Source organism: Struthio camelus, chromosome 7, assembly GCF_040807025.1.
Source record: "Struthio camelus isolate bStrCam1 chromosome 7, bStrCam1.hap1, whole genome shotgun sequence".
In the NCBI taxonomy this organism is placed as follows: domain Eukaryota; kingdom Metazoa; phylum Chordata; class Aves; order Struthioniformes; family Struthionidae; genus Struthio; species Struthio camelus.
Window position 1 is genome coordinate 22,373,248 of NC_090948.1, and position 17,347 is coordinate 22,390,594.

Genomic DNA, 17,347 nt, shown 5'->3' on the forward strand with positions numbered 1-17,347 from the left:
ATAGTTTGGGACAAGAAGATGTGGAAGCTGTAACATGTCCTTTTCTGTTATGGTGAAACAAGAGTATGGTGACATAGGATGCTCATAGTCACTTGTGGAAAGAAGTACCTGAACAAATGTACCCATAAAGATTATGAAGCAGTGCCCTGAGGGAGAGCTTATACTGGCATGTGTATCCCACTCAGTTATTGTTTGTGGATTTGTTGAGTCTCTTCTCTGTTTAAACCCAGATCACTGTGTTCATACAACCACAATCCTGCTGGTCATCTAGTTTGATAGCTTGAATTTCTTATGGGTTATTTTGAATAAAGGGCCCTTTCTTCTGCCCACACCCCAGGCTGAAGACTGGGTGTGCTGTGCTATGAGTGCAATGAGAGGGTAATGCTGGATGGCTCCAGCAGTCCATACATTGGATAGGCAGACATCTGTCCAGGGAACTAAGTTTAAGGGATCAGCATATAAGCCACTGTCCTAGAAAAGAGTTTTCAAATAGACTTTTTTAAGCTGCTTTTCATTAATTTTGCATGCTTTTAGGAACATTGATTCTTGTAAGTTTCCTTCCTCAAAGAAGAAAATAAGGGACCCATTAAGTCACATAAATTTCTCATTTTTCATTTGATTTTATTTGTAACTTTAATATACAGTGTGCAGATAACAGAACATACTCCCTGGCACTGAAGTGTGACTGGAGAAGAATTAAAATTAACAGTTACTGATGATGCTTTAAAAAAAAAATCACTTTTGGTTTCTGATCTCAAGCAAGGAGCAAGTCAGCTCCTCCTTCATGGAGAAGCAGAAGGCAGAGAAACGGGAAATCTTTTGCGAGTAGATACAGCTCTCAGTTTTATCAAGCATCAAGTTTGGGGAGTAGATTTCACCCAAATGCTGCATATTGCAATGTTTTTGAATTTGAGAGAGAGAGAACCCTTGAAATGAGGGGGGAAAAAAAGAAAATATCCTCCAAATCCACAATCCTTTTCTGTTAGCCCACCCATTCAAAGACTGGGCATTCTTTTGAGTGATCAGCTTTCTCCACTACGTTGTAACTGCAGGTCAACTTGTTGAAAATACTCTCACATTTCTCACTGTCGTAAGTGACTGGTGTCATATAGCTGTCATTGGGAAAAGAAAGACAGATGATGAGAGCAAGAAGTAAACAGCTTCCATTGGAGACAGTATGTACACTTTTAATAGGAAGAGGCTGTACTGGGGGCAAGATGAGGTGATTGCTCTGGAGCAGAAAAGGGAGCTTCAGCAAATGTACTTAGTCTGCCACTGAAGTGGGATGAGCAAAGAGCTGTAGTTTACTGATCTGGTTACACCTGAGGAATGTTTATTGTGTTTATTTGCTACTCCAGTATCAATAACGTCATTGCCATGTCTCTTCAGCTACACTATGGATGGGAATTGCATGACTGCCTGGGTGGGACTATGGTAAAAATTACAGTCAAGCCTATATATCCTGAGGTGCTGCTTAGAGAGAAGAGAGCAGCAACATACGGCATTGTGAAGATCTAGACCAGAAGGGGTAGAAAACTCTTAAGCAAATAAGTGTTCTCACTTGAGTCAGGACTTCATCTGAAACTTTTGCCCCGAGAATATTTAACTTTTTATTTTTTTGGTAAATCAATAATTTTTTTTAACATAATTTATATTTGTCAGGAACTTCTTACATGCTCAGGGATGTTGATGTTGGGTTAATACATAGCATAATAAATATGGTATGGAGTGAGAGAAGTGTTCTGGTCATTTCTCAGGGACCTTTGAGTAAAGGGAAGTGCTTTGTGCTGTGTCAGAGTAGCAGAGGAGAACTCCACTGCCAACCTGAACTCACCTGGTGCAGCAGCCAATTCCTTCCCTGGAACAGGAGCAGTCCATGCAGTCCTTGGTCTTCCATTGGGAGCCAAATTTATGCAGCTTTCCCTCAAAGTCGGTGCAGCCTGAAAACAGAGTGTATGAGCAGCCTTCAGTTGCAGAGCAATTGCACTAACAACGCTATCGTCTGTACAAGCAGGCTGGGATCTTTGTAGGCCTTTTACATTAACATCCCTATGTGGTAAACACAGAGGGTCCCCAGCAGAGCAGGACTACTACTACACTCCTACATGGATAAGGGTATCTTGGGCCCCTCCGTTTCTTGTGGCTCTTGGCAGCATCAGCTTTCCTGGTGCAGTTCATCTTTAGATGCAGGAATTGGAGCGCTCAGCAGAAAGCAAATTAGGCAGAGATCTGATCAGAAGTAAGAAAAGGCTTTGACCTTCCCCCCTCTCATTAACACCAACTGTTGCTGACTTGTTATTTAGAGCAAGACTAATTCTTCCTAGAAAAGTCTTCCCAGTCTTCAATTGCAGGAAGAAGGCATATAGAGGATGTAAAGTACCTGCCCAGTGGTCCATGTAGATTCCCTAACTGCGTGATGGGGAAAACAAGATTTTAGGAGGACAGGGCAAAAGGGAGTGGAGGGTTTTGGTACTCTAGGTTCTGTCTTTAGTTATATGTTCTGTGTTGGGCAGGGGAGTCTTCTAATATACTTTAGGCCCTAGTACACATCAGCTCCTTTTGCGTCCAAATAATTGCAAACTGCTTTTGAGCAGTTATTCTGCTCTAGCTCCTCTCATACGCAGTCTGATAGACTAGCTGTGTTCTGGAAGAGCTGTCCCAGGCTCAAGGGCAGCAGCAATTCTGTTCTTAAGAACTCTCCTTGGAATAGGGAGACAACTAATGAGGATATTGATCAGTGTGCTGTACCACTCATAACGCCCTGCTGTACGCACATGCATGCTTTCTCCCCGCTCCCATCCTCCCTTCTCTGTCTTTCCAAATATGCTGGTTTTGAACTGCAAATGTAATGCATTGAGTAGCTGCCATAGTAAAAACAGAATTATGACTTCATGCAGATGGATAAGCTAACCTTATGCTACCTCCCTGGACAAAATCCACTTGCAATTCAGCCTCTGTGACGTTCCTCAAATAAGCTCTTCCCCTTTATAACATATTATAAATTCAGTGCTCTCTATATCCCCCCCCACCCCACTTTCCCATGGTTTATTCCCATTGTTACCACTTTTTTCTAACTTGTGATAAATTGGAGAAATCAATTCATCAAACATCCAAATCAAGTCCATCCTTGCTTGTGGTGATGTCTATCAGGTTGAAGACAGTTGACTTCTTACCTAGGATTGCATGACCAAACTTCCCTGTCTTCATTGGAACCCTGAGGCAAGATGCATTAGATAATGTCACACTAATGGCAAGAACAAGAAGGCAGGCCAAGAAGGTTTTCTGAAGAATAAAGCAGAGTTAACATGAACACAAAAGTAACTATTGAAACATCTTGATGCTACCGCCTTTAGAAATAGAAAAGTTACCTTGTGGTTTTGAATCAAAATTCAATTGTCTTTTGTAGCTTAGACACGTTAACATACAACCAGGAATACTGAACCATTTAGGCGGAGTCTTTGCAACCTACAGTTGGTCCAAGTCAGGTAGCTACATTCCCACCTATTTAACAGCTTGTGCCTTTTAGTTCTGGAAATTCCCAGTTCAGTGCCTATCAGATCACTCAAGATAGTTCTCGTTGGTATGCAGTACATGGTCCTCAGCAATGCAAGTCTCCTGGTCTAAACACATTATGCTTTCTTCAAACTACTCGTTATGTATGGCACTAGCTATATCTGCAGAAGCCTGTTCACCAAAAAATTTGGTCATGTTTGTTTTGCCCAAACATACTCTGCTGGTAAACACAGTTTTGCTGGAAAGTTGTCATTTTGTGAGCCACATTTACATGTATGTTACTGTTTGGGTTTTTTATTGTTGGCCAGTTTTGTTGTTGGCTCAGGAGACTGCCAACTCTTCAGGACTGGAAATGGGGAAGACAGCTGGCTTTACCAGCTTCTGGGCCTCTGATTCTTTGCAGAAGAAGATAGGTGAAGTCTGTGTAGCTGGGATCAGTGAGAGAATGGAAGAGGCAGAGCATCATTTTTGTGGGGGAGGAAGAGAAGAACAGTCTGTCTTTCCAAGCTGTTAAAACAGAGCATTGCCTGAGACAGGACTGGTAGACTCAGCTCTGTGAAAGTAGCCTGTCCAAGGAGTGGATTCCACTCTTCCCTTCCCTTCCCTTCCCTTCCCTTTTCTTATAATGACACTGCTGAAGTGATTTGGATGTCCAGAAATTTTATTGTTTAGCATATCTCTATTTCATATCTATCATCTTAAAGATGGTGGGGGAGGACAAACCAGCATTTAATTCTGTAGAGGAGAGATTAAAAACCACTGGCTAGTTTAATAGATGTTCCTCTAGGGGCGAGATAAAGGAAAATAAACTGACTTGAGCACTGAAAACAACGGATTTCATTGGAAGGCAGCAAATCTACAAGGCAATAGATGGTGTTATCATACAAATCATGTAATCAGTGCTCCAGTACCATTGACAACAAAACATGACTAGGAGCATCTAATCACTCTAGGCTAGTCAAGTACAGCATATTAACATATTTTCCATATTCATAACCCGTCCTCCTCATTCCTAGCTTCCCCTATAGACCAAATACATCATGGAAAGGGTGAGGAGGTCCTGCTACAGGAAAAGATCATGGAATAAATTAGGTCAGAAGAGATCTCTGGATGTCACTTAGTCCAGCTCCTTGTTCTGGAGCCAGATAGCAGGATTTCAGCATACAGCTGCACCTGCCTGCTAGAATGGGACTAGTTCCAGATATCAGCCTGTTATATCTTTAGGGGCTGTCTCTGAGGTTTGGAAAGGTTGGACTAAACAGTAAGTGTTAGATCAAGGTTTTAAACATGTCTCACTCAAATATTTTCTATTCGTGAAAGAAGGAAACAAGATACTAGAATCCTGTGACATAAATTTTCCTGTGGGGAGAGTTTAGCTGTATTTGAGCTGAAAAATGACTGAAAAAGGCAAGATAACATTTCTGAGTTTAACTAAATGTTCAGGTGTTATCCAAACTTTTCAGAAAAATTCAGGTCAGTTCCAGGCTGAGACACCACAGCTGCTTTCTGCTAGTAAAGAGGTTACACCCAAACATTACAAGAAAGTGAAAAGAGGAGATTGTAATAAAAGCCTCAGCTGGGGTCCTATTGGACAGCTCCTGCCATACAAATTCTGCTATCTCTTACCCAAGGTTCTTGCCTGCCTGTCCTTAAGTATCTGACTTTTGTTCTCAAAACACAGAGCTTCTACTATCTCTGACTTATTTAGATCTACAAATGCTCAAACAGAGCATTCGTAGATCTAAATAACTCAGAGATAGAGCCTCTCTTAAAATCTCTAGCAGCATACCATGTCTCTAACAATATAAAATGCAAGGACTCACCATTCTTGCAGGATTAAAAGGCTTCCAGTAAGGAGGCAGCCTGCAGGAAGCTGATCTTCTTGGAGGACTTATATAGAGAGGGAATTTGTGGTACCATTCCTTGAGCAAACTGAACATATATGAATAACTCCAATAAGGTTTTTGCCAAATGACCTCATATGGGTGAGCATTATTAAAATGAGCCAATTATAAACAGGAAGGTTTGGTCCTGAAAGGCAAGGAAGAAATAGGTGTGGCTTCTGTACACCAGAACTGGAAGGCAAATATGGGAGGTACTTAAAAGGAATTTCAAGCCTGGAGGGAATTTTTAACACTCAAGCTGAGAAGCTCTTTAGAGACTGTGTCGTTGTACTTGTTACTCTCACCAAAATTTGTAGGCTCAGTTTGAACCATCTAGCTTTTAAAAGAGGCTAGCTTTGAGCTATCTCCTAGCTTTTTTTTGTTCATCAGCCGAAAATGAAAGAAGGCTTTTATGGGAAAGGAGTGGTGGTTGTAAGGGTTATATGGAAGATAGGATCTCTATGGAGAGAAGCTGGCATCTCTACGCCCTTAGAAAAGGGTACCGGAAAACCATTCTCCTCCTTGTTCAGTTTTCCACTATGTAGAGCACCTGTATGCTCAAGCCCTCCTTGAGTGTAAAAAAGGGCATTGTATACTTTCTCCTTTTATCTTTGTAGCCAGAGAAGAATGGCCCTTTCTGCAAAGACCATGTCTCAAGGACAGGTGCTGTTTCCAAAGGCTTAGGACAGTAGCTTTACAGCAAGGGACTCAAGTACAGTTCCCTGTTGCTTAGCTTCGATGAGGTTAGTTTAAGTATTGAAAACTGTGTGGCGCTGGTAACAATAAGCCCATCGTAGTCTGGTTGTCTAATTGTGTTGCCTTCTTGTTTGGTTTGGCAGTTCACATTGAACTCCACGCTGAGGTGACTACCTCACCTCTTTTACCCAAACTACTCAGTTGAGAGTTAGTTCAGGATATCCGCTTGAGAAAGCCAGTAATATTGCAACTCACATCACAGAGTGACCACAACTCGTGGAGTCAACCTTAGCTGGCTTTCAACTCAGTAGGTTTGAGAATAGCTACCACAGTGTGAAGAGACATTTCTTTCATAACTTTTTTTTGGCTTTTCTTCAATTGCCAGGTATTTTTTCAGGGCAGGAGATAAGAACTTAAGTGTTTGCAGGTGTTAATAGGTTTGATAGGCTGATTCTGGGCAGTTTTATCACTAAAAATTGGGTTTGGCAAAGCTTATATGTGCACTGTCCTGAAACAGGAGAGGACAGACAATACAGCCATATGGTTTACTCTCTTGACACCTAGTCACTGATAAATCAGCAGGACGTGTCAGCCTGTGAGCACAGGCACCGGGAATGCCCTTACTGACTTCAACAGAGTCCAAACGTCCACTTTGGATCTTTTAAAAGCATGCATGAAACTGATTAGCAGCATGATTGTGGCTTGAGATATTGTTGCTCCCTGATCTAAGGAAGCGTACTAGCTGTGCATGTCCGCTACTGCTTTTTGTATCCTTTACATGGTGTACATGGTTTACATTCACGCTTTGGCTGTGAATGCTATGGGAGGCACCTTTGAGTCGTCTGCCAGGTGTTGGCTCCCTCATGTCTTCAGAGGTAATGTGCAGTAAGTATTCCATAATTAGTTTGGAATAAAAGGACCATCAAATTACACGGCCTTAATTCTGTAAAAATATTAAAATACATGGTAATCTCTGAGCTTATCTGGAAAACGTTTTCCTCTCATGTCATGATTCCCAGATAAAGGAACGATAAGAGACATAGCAAGATAAGAAGACCTAAAAGGCTTGGGAATACCACGTTGTGTTTGCAAGGAGGCTACATTTCTCTCTGTCGTGTGGACACCACTAGGGAAGGTAGCCACAGGTACTATAGCAGCAAGGTCAAAAACCTGAACGCAGCAAAACAGAATGATTAAGAGTTACAGAGCTGGCCAAAAAGAGGTTTCCAATTTATGGGAAATGCAATATTTCCTAAACGTCTAATATTCAGCTCAAACCATAAAGGAACAAAAAGATCTTGGAAATCTTCAGTGAGCCAGAAAAATTTATTCCAGAAATGAGAAGACATAGGGATTCCAAACACAGCTTGTTATTCAAACCCTGTGTTTGATTAAGCCAATGAAGACCATAAGCCTGTGAAAAGGTAAAGACTTTTCGATGGAGCTGTGACTGAAGGAGTTAGCCATTGAACGTGTGGAGAGTGGGGATGTTGCTGTAGTTCTTACCGTTGGTGCTCCTGGCTTGTTGAACTTATGTGGTGGGTAAGTTCACATGGTGAACTGACAGTGCGTTCTGCTCTAGCTGCACCGACTTTGGTAACAGTCCTTGGTCTTTCACGTGGTACCAAATTTGTGCAGTATTCTGTTTTTAACACAACCTGCACATGCATGCATAAAATGAAAGGAAATCTTCCTACTTAACTTTAGACTATTAAGTAAATTAATTAGAACAACCATTTCTGAGCTTTGGGAAGGCTTACGTAATTCTGTTTGTGTTCCACCTATTCAGTTTTATTTAGAGAGCACAACCTTGTTTCCTTTTTCTAAACCTGTTAGTCACTGATTCCAAGAAGATAAAACTTAGTGGTTGGATGTTACTGCTGCACAGACTCAGAACAGACCATGGCAGGGACACAGCCACAGAATGCCTCAGTCAAATCAATGGCGTATCTTGGCTGCTGGGATCTTTTCCCTGTTCTGTTCTTGTCTGTTGTTTTCCACTGTAATATATAAAATCCTCTTTCTCACGTATTTATCTTCTCTCCCCCATTTCTTGTTCTGCAGCCTTTTAGTCAGCTCCTGATGGGCGACAACTAGAACAGAACAATCTAAGGGGAGCTGTTGTGGCTCTTATCTCTGGCACGTTTCACCAGAATTGTGCCTGAGCTGGTTAATTCATAATAACAGTATGCATTGCGTGATTATGTCAAGAAGCCAAAGGCAAGGAGGAAACCAAGGAAACAGTTCTGTAAAAGAGAGACAAGGTCTGTGGCAAGATCTGGGAAGTATTTTAACAGTTACGGGAGAGTATTTATGCTGGAACCAGTGCTTTCTGCTCTTTGAGAAGGAAAAAGTGAATTGCAGCAGCTGAGATGGTAGGACTCAGGGCAAAACTGTAGATCTGTGAAAGTGGTTATACGAGGCAGTTCTTGCCTCTCTTCCACCCATGTGTCTTGCCCCTTCTTATGAATTTACACACCTTGAACAAAAACTGCTGCCTGTTCTGCAAAGCTTGCAGTTACTGAATTCTGTCCCTGCTCATGGATGTAACTATATTGGAAAATCTTTTAATCAGCATAATAAACCTCACTGAGAGTAATAAAAAGAATACTGGAAGGGGAATGCATGTTGGAATAACAAAGATATGCAAAGCACTAATAACAGTAGTGTGTGTGTGTGTGTGTGTGTGTTTTCCATCTGCAACTTGAGTGCATGATTCTCAATACTGTTAGTCTGCAGAGCTATTGCAGGGCTCCCTTCTTTCCAAAGGTGAAAATATCAATCAATAGAGTTTGTGTTTAAAATTATAGTTATCAGCAAATAATTAAATGGGGAACATGAGAACTTTCATTTCCAAAGGCTGTTTTGGGAAAACAAAACATTTGGGGAATGACATGATTAAATCAATGAATGAAAGTCAAATTAAAAAAAATACATATGCAAATGTTTGTACTGGAAAAAAATGAACTGACTTGAGTTCTGGCCCTACAGATTTCCTTCAGCTTTGTAGGAAGCAATTTTACAGAAATGTTATTGCCTGGCATCCAGCCTGCAGTGTGGAGAATTTTAAAAGGCTAAGAATGTAATAGCAATGCTCGCAAAATGCTTTGATGTTTTTTTTCCCCAAAAGAGGTATCTCAAATGAAGCCATAAAAAAGTTTAAAACAATATTCATGGGCAAATTCCCAAAAACAAAGCCAGAGAAAACATACCACATTACATCTTTTTTATTGTACTGGTGGCTCACAGAGCTTGAGGCAGGTCTTTCTGAGAAGCAAGTACCCCTGCTGGATAAGTACAGTCTGATAAGTTATTCTGGACCAAGTGAGGATTCCTGTCCTAAGAATGCTCAACAGGGCCATTTGCAACCTTGTACTTTTACCAGACAATAGACTTACTAAGACCATGAAGTGTCATTAAACAATTCGTTTACCCTGGAAGGTATGTTTGTTTTCAAACCAGATAAAAGTTAACAGCAAACAGTTTTGGTTTGGTTTGTTTTTTTTTTATACTCAATCCTGGAGCAAAGAGGCAACATCAAAGCAGCATTTTATAGGGTATTGTAATCTGACCTCCTATATGTGGGCAGTTTTTGCTGAGTGGGAAATTTGATTTAGAAGACCATCAGTGGCTGGACTTCTGTCCCCAGTGATAGACAGAAGACCAGAATTTAGTTTAGAAACATGGGGATTTGGGAGGTCCCAGATAGGGGCTTTGCATGTAGAGGGTTTGGGGTGTCCTTGGCAGCAGGTTCTAAGGCAGGGCCGGGAGGAGAAAGCTGGTATAAGGGCATAGCATGGCTGCTGCAAGTGAAACAGAGGCAGGAGAAGACTTGCTATCTCAGCAGTGTCGAGTATTCTCATGGTCTCCTGCCAGGGAGCGGGGGGAGGAACAAGGGAAAAGAAGTTAATGTTCCAGTACAGAGTGCAAGAGGTGGCAAGGCAGAACAGCAGTGGCACCCAGCATTGCCCACACTACACCAAAAGGTTACCCTTAAGTAACGACCACTGCGGTGCAGAGTGGATTAATTCACTGTGCAGCATGTTTTTCTTCCCTTTTCCATGTGAAAATCCTAGCCAACCATTGGCTATTTGTTACTTTGTCTATTCACAAGGCAGGGAGTTAACCTCCCTGATTTCCATTCCAATGTATGTAGGATTCGGTAGAAGCCCATGTTTGAGGTCCCTAGGGGGAAACTCTTTCACTGTTCCAATGACTATGCTACCAACCTGGGGGAGCTGTTCTCGGCATATTACGTGGGACTCCAGCACTTGGCTGTGATGGTTTGTAACTTGTCCCTGCAGCCTACCTTGGCAGTTAGAAGGGGTTTTCCCCCTCTCCACTATTTTGGAGGCTCTTCAGTATCCTATTGCTCCTAGCAGCTTCTAGCTGACCAGGTATTTGAAGCAAAGGCTTCTGGGTTTACCATTTTTCCTTCCAGAAGATAGAGCTTGGAGAAATAGATGGAAAGTGCCAATCAACATTCATATCTTGTTAGAGGTGGAAAATGAGACCACCTCCCTGACTGCAGATGTCATGAACTAGCTCCCACCAAAATGAATAGGACTGTTGGAGGGGAGATGGCCTTGGCAAGTGGGTACCTGGCCTTGGGCTGATCTAGGAGTTGCCTTTTAGAGGGGTGGCAAGTTGTGAAAGAAAACTGAGCACTTCTCTCTGCAACCCTTTCTACCTCTTCATGTTGAGAGCAAAACTGAAGTCAGGCTATGAGCCAGAGAAAACATGTTTGTCTGTACTCAGCAGACACTCTTAGTGCCCTAGGGCAAGAAGGATGTAGTAGGAAGACAATGGGCCAAAAATCTGATTTTTGCTAAATAACCTGTACACCTGTGCTTTGTTTACTATGTAATAGAAAGGTGTGTTGAGGACTGACAGCTTGTATAAATGATGCCTTAACATGACTCCCAGGTAATTACTTTGTAACTTTAAGGCTCATGCTTTTGGCTGGGGTGGTGGGAGATGATAGGCTTAACTTAGCAGATGAGGTTTTTTTCTGGATCTTGGCAGTAGGTAGTGCATCTGTGTGTCCAGCTCTGACAAAGAAGTGATGGTCTGCATCCCAAAAGCATCTTTTGAGCTAGTTAAGACTGTGCTAGATTCTCTTCCTACTCCAGAGATTTCCAGTGTCTGATAAGCAGGATCCAGTTGACTGTGGTGGTCACAGTCAACAAAGTGTTGAAAGACCATCTCAGAAAAATTGTGATTTAAAGGAGGAGATATCCTGGTAGAGGGAATCTGGTCCAGTGACATTCTCCCCTCCCCAGACTGCTGTGTTCCTGGAGTGGGAGCTATTATGCAGCATGCTTGAAGAGGTGTATCCCTTCCCAATGATGATGGATTTTGTCACCAGGGAAAATATATGGCTGCTCTGATGCTTGATTAGAAGAGAACCTGCAAAGCGTGGGAGAGGCTTGTGCCAGGGCACTGGTATATAGTGTGTCAGAGTAGCGAGGTGATGAATGCATTCCTCTCTCAAAGAAAGAAGCTTGAAGTTCCCCAGTGTTGTTATATAAAAAGAAAAACTGTTATGAAGGGCTTCTGGGTTGGGCTTTCTCTGGATTTATTTTACTTAACAAAGCTCAGTGATGCCAATGCCAGTAATAACAGAAATGACACATTGTATCTGATTCTTCTAACTCAGTATACCAGATAGATAATTAGGAGATTAAAAGTAAGCTGCTGAAGTACTCTCCCTTAGAAGATCTCCCATGTCTTAGAACATCTCTCTCGTGGCAAAGCATCTGTAGGAAAGGAAGAAACTCCACAACGCGGAGAGGTTGGAGCAGGTCTGTTGTTAACCCACACGAGAATAGACAAAACACTCCTTTGAGGGGTCATCCTTCTGCACCACATCATAATTGCAGCTTTCCTTGTTGAAGACTACTTTACATTTCTCTTTGTTGTAACCAACAGGAGTATGAAAGCTGTCATTGGCAAAGAACAAGTGTTAGATTGAGAGCAAATATTCAATAATTCAGTGGTTCCGTGATTATACCTTGAACAACTGCTGAGTGAGATGTCTCTGAAACTACAACTAAGAACAGATAGCTAGTCTGAGTGCTGCACTGACCCAGCTAGATCGTTTCCAGGGCTTCAGCTGGTGTCTTGCTGCACTGGGCTGTGTAGATGTACCAGTTTGCTCAGAGCTAGCATAGGGATTTATAGCACAGCACTTCAGTGCGACATAAAATATTCTTGGGACCATGTTTCTCTCTCCTCTATTAATTTTTCATTATTGCTAGTTTGCCTAGTTAGAGTGTGGTTTCTGTTTCCTGATAGGAGGGGTGTTACCTGAGCAAAGGCAATGATCGTGATCAAGCCATTTTTCACTCTTTGAGAAGGTAGGATGAAAGAAAAGTAGAATGTTAGAGTGAGTTGTCTCAGAGCAGAGCCCTTCTCACTCTACAGTCTCCTTGTTTAGTGGAGAAAAGCATCTCCAGACAGTGATTCTGATCGTTATGGGCCCTCACGAGTGGCCTCATGCTAAGTATCTAGCAGTATGAATTCCTTCCGGCCCCCGCTTTCCCTGCCAAGGAAAGACTTCATTGCAGTGCGAGAGGAGTTTGCTGCTGGCTTAAAGGTAAAGCTAAGTATCAATGGAACGTGTCTGGAAGGGCTTGATCATTCACAGGAGGTAGGAAGTGAGCTAAGGAGAACATAGCCAGGGATTTAGGTGATCAGGAGCCATATGTGTTTTGCTGCAGCTCTGTGACATAGATGAGGAAAGGCTCTCTTGAGCCTTTAGGAGCTCATTTATTCTCAACAGATGTGAACCCACGGTCTTCCTACGGGCAATGGTCCCAATGAGAAGTTCAGACTTACAGGGTGCAGCAACGCATTGCATCTCTGCTACAGCTGCATCTGTAGCAATTTTCTGTCCTTGAGATTTCTCCAAAGGGGTATAGTTTTCCATCCAGGATACAGCCTGCACAATACAGCAGCAAAAAAAAAGTTATTTAAGCCTCCATGTAAAGGCTGACAAGTTTTAAAATAGCTGTGAGTCTCCTGGAAATTCTCTGTCTTGATAATGGTAAAGTAGAACTCGTTCTGTTCTCCTGGCTGCTACTTGGACCCTTTTGAGAGCCTGACCCTGTTTCCTCTTCGTTTCTTAGAGATTGTTTCAGTGTGACAGATCTGGGGTGGATCGTTTCAGTGTGACAGATCTGGGGTGGAAGTGAGCAACCAAGCGGGCAGGGCTGCTATCTGATGTCGCAATGTATTTGGAAGTACCCTCAGCTCCACTAGCAGCTCCGTGTGCTGAACAGCAGAACTAATATTGCTGCAACTACAGCCAGGGAAACTGGATGCTGGAACCTCCTGTTCAGGTCTTTCTGATATCTTCCCCCCCTCCCTAATGTTTCAGGCCCTTCCTGGCAGTTCCTCATAGAGCTCAGCCAATTCAGAACTTTCCCTGTTCTTACCTTCGTCAGATTCCCCTGGCCTGTTTATTTTCTGAAAACAGTACGCATCACCCAGTGCCACTATGATGCTCGTTGCAAGAAGGAAAGCCAGAAAGCCCTTCTGTAAGAGAGAGACACAGCTCATTGCATACATTTAATTCCTCTTTGATTATCTTTGTTTTGAAAAACACATGGAGACATTGTAAAAGGGACCTCCTAGATATTTCATTGCATTGATGGCTTTTCCCTTAGATGGGAAGAGACAAAACAATGTAACATAAATGTGTTTGCAATATCACTTTGTGTTAAGGCCCAATCTCTAGTAAAATCACAAAGAGCCTCAATACTAGTATACACTTGAAAGCCATATCAGACACTATATCAGTGCTTTATTTAGTGCCTTCAAGTTAGATTTAGCTATTTCTCCTGCAAATCGCTGTCTGTGTAGCATCTCATTGTTTTGCAAGGATCTGGGTTTCCTAAAGATATAATGGTTTTGGATCTTGCTATTCCTTAGTCAGGGCCCTAACTTTTAAGCACGGCAGTTTCACCAGATCTGACAGTGGAGTGGAGATCTCGGACCGAATTACATTCCAGCAAGTTTTGTGAAATGGTGACTGGGTAGTGAAGAGAGACACGAATTAGTGTCTTAGGGCAGAATTCCAGAACTGTATATTCTGCTTAGAAGCACGTGAACCATCTTGTCAAATTGTGCACACATAGGTTTGGACATGCCACAGTATATCCTTTGCCTTGCCTGGCGGTGGCAACAGCTAAACATCTTTAAGAGCTCTTAGGAGATGTTAGCTTGGACCTGCTGAACATCCAGGACTTCACTGAAAACGCCTTTGTGATTTTGTATGGGCTATTATGCCAGAGTAGTGGGATTGAAGAAGCATGAGAGAGCACAGGATTATTTTGATTCTTTCCTCAAGAGGGACAGCTTCAGGCAAAAGTTTAGGAATGGCCGGAGACTGAGAATGAGTGGAGGAACTTGTTTAAATTTTCTTGCTATCATTTGCAGATTAGCACAAAAGCATTGTAAAATAAATAGATCTTTCCAGGTACTGTTCTGAACAGCAGAGGCTGTTACTTCTTGAAAGTGTGGTTAAAAGTAGCAGTGAAAGTCTTTGTTTCCAGAAACAACTTTCCTGCCTACCTTGGGTGACTTGAACCACGAATGTCAAAAGACAGTGAAAGGTTCAGAAACTTAGGGAGATGGTGAGCCAAGGTGAATTTCCTGTCTGCTGTGGAAGATGCTTGCTATTTTAATCCCTGAAACACTGCATTGCTAGAGGGTGGAGGGATATTTATGGTATAGTGAAAGGGAGGATAAAGGGACTACGGAATAGTCTGGGGAGGGTGGAATGCTCTGTGTCCATAGTGGTTCTGTACTTCGGAGTTACTGAGGCTTTGGGGTTGAATGGAGCCAGTTGCCATGCTCAGCACCATAGCCAGAAAGATAGAAGTCAACAAGAGAGACAAACTCTTAAAACATATCATTCCATGATATCAGGCCAAAGCAAAATTGTCTAAGTAACTCCTGTACTGCGAAGTTATGGGAGAGCACATAATATTGCAGCCTATCTCTGCTAAGCCTCTGCATGCATTTGGCATGGATCTGTAAGACTGCCTGCTATGCTGCTGCCTGGGGCTTCGGGAGTTCAAGGGATCCTGGCCTTCCACAGAGGATCTTGACGTGCTTGGGATACTGCTTGCTGTATGTTAGCTGCCCTGAGTATGCTGGGTTTGGGGGTGACCTTCCTCCACACTGGTTCAGCTGTTTGCAACAGCACAGGCCAGGTCTGCCAGAGGTCTTACTGTTGTCACTCATGCCTTTACAGCAACAACTAGAATCCTTCTCTTTGCCCTCGGCTGCCTACTGTGAATGTTTTATCGTTTGTTTGCTCTAATGTTTGTCCTTCTCTTGCTATTACTAAACATGCCAGTCAGCTGAACTTGGACATGCTCCTCTGTCTAAAGAGCAAAGTTTTGGATCTTCCACTGAATCAACACAGAAAGAGAAGGGGAGGTCCATGGTGTAATCTGTGTCTGAACTGGCCTTATGCTGGAACAACCAAAGGATACATCAGCTAAGTAACAGTTATTTAGCAGAAAAAGGGCCCACATGTAAGTAAGCTGAGTCCAGAGGGTATCACAGCAGTAAGAAAGCACTGGCAGAATCAGTATCCTTCATCAAAAATGGGAGAGATTATTACTCTTACACTAATGCCAAGAAATCTTAGTTAAACCTCAAGGCTGTGTTGTTCTAGGCTTTCCACTAACGAAGTACTCAAATAAATGTTTTTTTTGCTTCATATATTTCGCTCCCTTAGGAAGGAGATGTCATCAGTCATCTCGCAGAACAAAATCTTCCAAATTGGATTCAATAGCCTTTGAAAGTGAATGAGTTAATGCGGAATGAGACACCAGGTCACCTTGTCCAGCCAAGCATTGTCTATCTGAGTATAGACAACCACACAGGAAAGTTTAAGCAGAGAAATAAGTACATGATAATTTCTCAATTTATTTACAAATCTATGTATGTTACAGAAATTACCACCTCTTTTGTAAAACTTATCCCATTCCTGAGATTGTCATCAAAGGTAACATTTAATAACTGTACGTGTTGGGATTATGTGGGCATAAATTAGCAAAAACTAGGTGACAGGGTTTTGTGTATCTATTTAGCAGTGCCTAACTGAATCAGATTCTGCAAACACGTTTGGAAGCTTGAAGAGCTGAATCAGGACATCTCTTGATATATCGAAAGAGAAATACAGACAGAATACACTGTGCAATATATATTTCATTGTACGGGTACTGTATTTTATATGTATTTCACATCTACAGCTCTTGAAAGCATGCTCCTAAAAGTTTACAAAATTGCAAAGACTTTCACAAAGGAAGCATTTCTGAAAAAAGGATAACAGCAGGTAAAGGATCCAGAGGTATCTTTGTATAGCTTCTTGCAAACAATTACAAACCAAAGAGCAAAATTCACTGTCAGCTTCATAAATGTCTCATTTTCTTTGCATCTTCTAGCAGTTTTTTAATAAAACATAGTCACATTGAATAAATGTGTAATTACGTGATTCTCTTGAATACCCTTCTCTTGCAGTTTTAACGCAAATACCTTAAAAATATCTAAAATATTGACTTACCATTGTACAACGTGTGGATTCCAAAGCACTCCAAGTCTCCGGATGAACTCTGCAAGTGCTTTAGGTAGAATCTACAAGCAGATAGTCTACGGTGCCTTTATATTGAGCAATTCAAGTCTGTAAAAATAGCTTGCTCAGCTCAAATGCAGTTATGTTGAAATTTCTGAGGAAATCACTGACATCTGGCCAGCTGGTTATGAGAAAGTGTTTGATTCTGTAGAGCACTGACCCAGGCAAAGGGTTGAACTAGGGACTCTCTATTCCTTGTAAACCTTATGATTAGACTAAATACCTTTCTGATGAAATTCAAGTACTGACAGGCTTTCAAGGTAAGCTGGCATAGAGAGCTGTAGGCAGTATTATATGGTTGGTAGGTTGCCTTATTAGTCCAGGGGATTTTTAGCTTTGGTGGGAATGCTGATCATTTCTTCTTTCAGTGGACTGGGACATGCTTAGAGTGGGAAAGTAGGAGCTTGGAGACCTTTTGCCAGATCTCTGATGTATACTCATATTTAATGCTACATTTTGTTACTTGGTCATTTTCAGTATCAAAACCTCTTAACATTCAGATCTTAGTCAAAGCTGAATCACTATCACAGCTGTACTTTTCCTCAACTAAAATAAATAATTCCTCCCATGTCCAACACCTTTTGTTCCTGTAGGACTTTTCAGG

The 17,347-nt window shown here is 42.0% G+C and overlaps 2 protein-coding genes across 3 annotated transcripts; both read right to left on the minus strand.

The window, feature by feature from the left end:
* Positions 1 to 600: 600 nt before the first annotated feature.
* Positions 601 to 5,491, minus strand: LOC138067811 (beta-microseminoprotein-like). The gene is made up of 4 exons (XM_068950214.1): positions 5,337 to 5,491; positions 3,174 to 3,282; positions 1,835 to 1,940; positions 601 to 1,112 (listed from the first exon to the last, which is right to left on the minus strand). The coding sequence occupies exons 1-4, from the start codon at positions 5,451 to 5,453 to the stop codon at positions 983 to 985; spliced, it is 462 nt and encodes a 153-aa protein (XP_068806315.1). The 5' UTR covers positions 5,454 to 5,491; the 3' UTR covers positions 601 to 982.
* A 6,162-nt stretch (positions 5,492 to 11,653) lies between these two features.
* LOC104146018 (beta-microseminoprotein) lies at positions 11,654 to 16,801 on the minus strand. Of its 2 annotated transcripts, XM_009677885.2 has the most exons (4): positions 16,675 to 16,801; positions 13,532 to 13,631; positions 12,933 to 13,035; positions 11,654 to 12,034 (listed from the first exon to the last, which is right to left on the minus strand). In XM_009677885.2, exons 1-4 carry the CDS (start codon positions 16,675 to 16,677, stop codon positions 11,905 to 11,907), a joined length of 336 nt encoding a protein of 111 aa, XP_009676180.1. In that variant the 5' UTR covers positions 16,678 to 16,801; the 3' UTR covers positions 11,654 to 11,904. The 2 variants fall into 2 exon arrangements, with proteins under 2 accessions (XP_009676180.1, XP_068806316.1); XM_068950215.1 differs by lacking the exon at positions 16,675 to 16,801 and having other exon boundaries at positions 13,532 to 13,670.
* Between the last annotated feature and the right edge of the window lie 546 nt (positions 16,802 to 17,347).

Excerpts from the sequence above, each read along its gene's own strand:
- LOC138067811 (XM_068950214.1), bottom strand. The coding sequence starts at position 5,453 with ATGTTCAGTTTGCTCAAGGAATGGTACCACAAATTCCCTCTCTATATA. Across the intron at positions 3,283-5,336 it reads CTTTTAATCCTGCAAGAATG|AAAACCTTCTTGGCCTGCCT; the intron begins GTGAGTCCTTGC and ends TTTATTCTTCAG. Across the intron at positions 1,941-3,173 it reads GTTTGGTCATGCAATCCTAG|GCTGCACCGACTTTGAGGGA; the intron begins GTAAGAAGTCAA and ends CTCTGTTTTCAG.
- LOC104146018 (XM_068950215.1), bottom strand. The coding sequence starts at position 13,664 with ATGTATGCAATGAGCTGTGTCTCTCTCTTACAGAAGGGCTTTCTGGCT. Across the intron at positions 13,036-13,531 it reads GCCAGGGGAATCTGACGAAG|GCTGTATCCTGGATGGAAAA; the intron begins GTAAGAACAGGG and ends TGTATTGTGCAG. Across the intron at positions 12,035-12,932 it reads GCAATGCGTTGCTGCACCCT|CTTTCATACTCCTGTTGGTT; the intron begins GTAAGTCTGAAC and ends TGCCAATGACAG.